This window comes from Zerene cesonia, chromosome 15 (genome assembly GCF_012273895.1).
Source record: "Zerene cesonia ecotype Mississippi chromosome 15, Zerene_cesonia_1.1, whole genome shotgun sequence".
Lineage (NCBI taxonomy): Eukaryota > Metazoa > Arthropoda > Insecta > Lepidoptera > Pieridae > Zerene > Zerene cesonia.
In genome coordinates, this window is record NC_052116.1 from 174,690 (window position 1) to 180,117 (window position 5,428).

The 5,428-nt window shown below is 45.4% G+C and overlaps 1 protein-coding gene across 1 annotated transcript in view; it reads right to left on the reverse strand.

Annotated features, from left to right (window-relative positions):
• The window catches only part of LOC119832407 (protein raptor homolog), a 16,173-nt gene continuing 10,745 nt past the window's right edge, over positions 1-5,428 (reverse strand). Inside the window, exons 17-26 of the mRNA XM_038356080.1 lie at positions 5,332-5,428; positions 5,010-5,139; positions 4,434-4,580; positions 4,251-4,360; positions 2,763-2,843; positions 1,854-2,015; positions 1,438-1,624; positions 1,101-1,220; positions 664-792; positions 1-117 (exon numbers count right to left, since the gene is read on the reverse strand). The exon at positions 5,332-5,428 is cut by the window's right edge and continues 110 nt beyond it. Of these exons, the coding sequence (XP_038212008.1) occupies positions 51-117; positions 664-792; positions 1,101-1,220; positions 1,438-1,624; positions 1,854-2,015; positions 2,763-2,843; positions 4,251-4,360; positions 4,434-4,580; positions 5,010-5,139; positions 5,332-5,428 (1,230 nt within the window). The 3' untranslated portion in view covers positions 1-50. The remainder of the gene's footprint in view (positions 118-663; positions 793-1,100; positions 1,221-1,437; positions 1,625-1,853; positions 2,016-2,762; positions 2,844-4,250; positions 4,361-4,433; positions 4,581-5,009; positions 5,140-5,331) is intronic.

Consider the following 5,428-nt stretch of genomic DNA (forward strand, 5'->3'; position numbering starts at 1 on the left):
CGGGGTCAGTGCGAGAAGGGCAGCGGCAGCGCGAGCCCGTACAGGGAGGGTCACCGGCGCGCCTCCGACACGTACACCGACACCGTCGAGTCCTTCGAGCCCACGCCCATCGCGCACCTGAACGTCATTCAAATACAAACGCTTATATATATGAAACTGTTAATATTTATAAAAAGGGTTGAAATAAAAGCTAGTTTATGTTATTTTTTATGCAAATCATCAAATATATCTTTGCACTGCTAGAAATAAACTCGATGACATACATGGTTTAAATTCAAGTTATTTGAAAATGATTATGAATAAGTAAAAAGTACAGATACATTTTTCATTAAACCATTAATTAAACCGACAATTAATTGTTATTATCAGAAATCAAAGAGATAATTAAAAATATTGTATTTATTAATTGGTCTTTTTACACCAACAGTCTGTACAGTACATTAATATCCGTAGATATTACAAGCAATGTTATGTCTCGTCTTGGCTCGTCAGATCTGGCACGTGTACGCATTTCAGGCGCCCACAACACTTCGGCAAAAGTATCAAATTGACTGACATTTAGAACGATTTTTTTAATAGTCAATACATATAGAATAATTATGAAAATATTTATGAAAAATAGTATATCTTCAGTAGTTTATATATGACAAGTATGCGCGGCACCTGAGCGGGTGGAAGGTGAGGCAGGAGACGGGCCCGATGCGCGCGCCCATGAACCCCTCGTGGAACTTGATGGTGTTGAGGTGTGCGCCGCGCAGGTCGTAGATGCTGATGCACTGGTTCACCGACCCGCTGCACCCACACAACAATATATAATAATAAAACGTCATCAATTTATCATTATAAAATGAAAACCAATCAACGAGTTCATTTGAGTACATTATAAAAAGTATACGTGTATGAATGACTCTGTGATGATGAGACTACATCACAGGGTGCATGATGCGAGACGCACAGAGGAGAGGGTAGGGTGTATCATGTGCGGCGGTAGATGTTGAAGTTTGGTGAAGGTGTGGTGTAGATGTGGTATAGATTGGTATATAGATCCGGTGTAGGTGCGGTGTTGGTGCGGTGTAGGTTTGCTGTAGGTGCGCACGTACCAGGCGAGCAGAGGCGCGCGCGGGTGCACGTCGAGCGCGGCGAGCGGCGCGGGCGCGCGCACCACCACCACGGCCGCCGACACCTTGCGCGTGTCGTAGATGCGCACCGTGCCGTCCATGCTGCTCACAACACGTTTATTGCGTTACATATTGTACTTCAAATGGAAGGAAGAAAGAGAGAAAATATAATTATTTAAATTATTCAAAGACTATAAAAAAAAGAATTCAAATAAAATGAGTATAAAATGAATATATGCGCGTGCTGTTTCAACTCTGTTTCTTTATGGTCCACAATAGAGAAGTAAAAGTAAAAGTAAAAGTGAAGGTAAGGGCGCACCATCCGGTGACGATGGCGTGGTGGTCGTGCCTGGGCGCGGCGGCGAGCACGGGCGCGGCGTGGTCGCGCAGCGAGTAGAGCGGGCGGCGCGGCGCGCGCTCGTCCCACGCGCGCACGCCGCCGTCCGCGAACCCGCACACCGCCTGCCAGCGCCCGCGCCACAGCGCCGTCGCCGCCGCCTCGCTGCCTGCAACACGCAATACATTCAAAGTATCTCTATGCAATATTCTATTTGATTTTTCGAGATTGACGCACTCGAGCGAACAAACACTCTCCAGCTTCATATATCAAATATAGACAGGTTAGTCTAAAATTTAAGAAATGTAAATTGCGAAAGATACTTTAAGGAGTACGAACGAACGTCACGTATCATTAAAAAGCGTGCAAGATAGATAAAGTAGGAAGTGTCAGCTGACCGGTGTCGATGTCGGCGTGCAGCAGCTCGGCCACGGCGTCCCACAGGCGCACGGTGGGCGCGGGGCCGGCCAGCGCCAGGCTGCAGCGGCGCGCGCTCCAGCGCAGCAGCGTGCCCGGCGGCGGCGCCGCCCACCCGCCGCCCGCGCCCGCGCCGCCGCCCACTGCGCGCGCACACACACACACACACACACATGTTACTGATTCATTCACTCTATAACATCATTTATTTATTTATCAAAACATTTTGTTACATATATGTAAATTAAGAACCCTTGCTCCCACACTAGGATTCGCGATTGGATTTAGAATTATAACATGAGGAGGTGCAGATGTATTTGCACTAAAATATCATACTATAACAGTTAAATATAATAGAACTTGGTAAAGAGTCAATTCGAAGGACCAACGGGATGTAATATTATCTACAACGGTCTAAAGTTATACGACGAATGGAAAAAAAAAAATTCATTAATTATAACTTGTCTGTTAGCCTTGCTACAAATGCTAAATTGTTATCCATCCTATAAGTCACTTACTACAAATAACTACAATGAACAAAAAAAATTAAAAGACATGCTAATTATTATTGTCATACAACAAAAAAAAGATACAGAAAATGTATAAGTATGAGTAAATATAAGAGGCATAACAATTTTAAACTAAACTATAAATTTACCGCAAATATTTCGCACAACACATACTATTGTATGTGTTTATATTCTATTTGAGCTCTACCACACATGCAAAAGCGCAACTACCCGCACTTTGCCAACCCAGAGTAATTTTACAAGGGGTAACCAGCATGATTATAAGCCTAAGCGTGTGAAGGACGAGAGTAATGCGAGAAGTATGTTAGTAGGTAAGTAAAAAGTCGGTAAGTAAGCGAGCGAGTATCGTTGGCGACTCACGCTCGGAGTCGGAGCGCGCCTTGCCGGCCGCCTGCCGCTCGTCCGCCGAGCTGAACTGCTCCGACACCAGCTGCGCTAGACCTGCACACGCACACCGGTTCACCAACACGCACCTATCGACCCTAACCTACACCTTGTCCCGAGTACCAATTTGTTTGGTATCCCATAGTGACGTATGTAATGCGTGCGGAGCACGGTAATAGGTCCAATACAATTAATATACTCTAACTCTATGCATTTTAATGTAAGAACCTGGCTCACTCTCATCAGAAGGACCAATACGTACCAAGTGTACTCTAACATATGATGATACCCGTCCTTCTTTTCATACTTATGTGACTACTATATATTACTAGCTGCACCCGGCAAACGCTGTTCTGCCTTACTCTTATCATTTAGGGGTATGAAAAATAGAAGAGAATCGGTCTCATAGATACCGGATAAGCACAAAAAATTTTATCAAAATCGGTCAAACGGTTTCGGAGGAGTATGGCAACGAAAACTGTGACACGAGAATTTTATATATTAGATTGAGTCAACTATTATTCTAGTAACTAGCACAGCAAAATCCGAGGCAATAAAGGTAATTGACGTGGCCATTGCCTCGTCACGTGCTGATATCGTCAGATTTCTATTAATTAGGACACGTGATAGGGTAGACCATCTCATACACAAAATGTTGAGTTTTGTATTATAATACATATGGACATAACATACAGTCATTAAATAAAGTAATGACAACTATTACCATGCAAATAATTGCAAATATTCCGGTGTCATATAAAAAAATGGCCACATAAGATTAAGTAAATATGAATTATTTATATATGTTATGACGATTCAAAAGTGCTGCTGAAAGGAGTCTAACTGAATAAATATATGTTTGAGTTTGAGTTAGAATTAAAAATTCTCACAGTGCAAAATTCGTTTCGGATGAAAATCGAATGCTAAAAACGTAACAATTATTCATAGTAGATAATATATAATGTTGAAGCATGCTCTTGTTCATTCCGATTAGTGAGAAGCAAATGATTATGATCACAATGCAACCCCGCAATGTTAGCACGGTACACGGTACACGGTACACGGTACAAATATTCTCTAGTCTACATTTTAGAAGTTTTTTTATTGAACATTTAGTATAGACGTACATTTGACTAAATTGCTAAAAGAGCCTAATAGTTAAAAAATTAATCTCTATTTGGGAAACACAAAGAGAACACCACAAGGACTGCAACATCTAATACATGTATTATGAACAAACATGCTGTATATTTTGTTACTTTTTTAATGTTAAACGTGTTAACAATTCACAATTTTCACATAAGTTTGTTCACACTTGTTGACGTGTGTATTTTTAAACGGGCATCTGCCGTTTGCCTATTGCATAAATGCGTGTGTACATTGTTATTGTTGTGTTTACTTCATGTTTGTGTGTGTGTGTGTGTGTGTGTGCGTGTGTGTGTGCGTGCGTGCATGTATACTGACTGTAGATGGGCTGCGCGGGCGGCGGGCGGTAGTCGGGCGCGGGCCGCACGTCGAGCGCGCGCCACGCCGACACCAGCTGCGGCTCCGTGCTGCTGCCGGACGTCGACGGCCTGCGCACGCACACGCGTATCGGTTAGCACACTGGGTGTGGGGGGGCGCGGCGGGGGCGGGGGCGACGCGTACCGGTAGATGGCGAGGTTGCCCTGGTGCGAGGCGACGGCGAGCGCGGTGTGGTGGTGCGCGTTGAGGTAGGCGAGCGCCGTGATGCGGCCCCACGTGCGCCGCCACGTGCCCACGCACAGCTTCGCCGCCGTGCCCCAGTCCCATATCCTGGAAGCGGATGTTGCATTATTCGCTTTCAAACGATGTTACCAAAATCTAAGAAGGTTCTGAATCCAACTGTATTTTATTTTTTGGCTTATTCCTCGATCGGTAGAATTACTTTTTGTGGTGGTTATAAAGCTGTTGTCCATTATTCTTGTGTTTAATAGAAAAGACGTCTCAGTGGTTTGAAGCTTGGACTTAACAAAAGAAAAAGTGATTTTTTTTTATTTATCTGGACATTACCACCACCACCACTCGAACCGGTGAAGGAACATCATCGTGAGGTAACCCGTAAGTCGAGGAATCAATAGACACGACATGCGACATCTGCCAATCTACAGTCGGTCAGCGTGGTAGATTATGACCCGAACACTCATAGAAGGCGTGTGTCCCTATAGCGGGGACAAACATGGGCTCATGATGGTGGCGGCTCACCCGAAGTTGTCCTTGGAGGCGACGGCGGCGTGCTGCTCGTACGGGTGGAACAGCACGACGGCGGGCGGCAGCGGGCAGCGCGAGTGGAACGCCTGCGTCTCCAGCCGCGCCACGCGGCTCGTGCGCAGCGCTGCAGTCACGCACGGGCACGTTAGGTATCTTTCTTGCAAAGTACTTTACGTGAGGCAGTTCAAAGAACAAATAAATTAAGTAAGGAATATAACGGCGTTACTTACTAATTTTCAAAACCTTTTTCAGGTGTATTATTTAGGTAAAACCTCAAGAGCTGTAGCACGTAGCAAACGCAAAGAGCGTGTCTCACCGCGCGCCTCCCTGCGGATGCTGGTGTTGCGCGCGCGCCGCCACAGCCGCTCGTGGTAGGCGCGGCACTCGACGTCGTCGTCGGCGCGCTCGCCCCC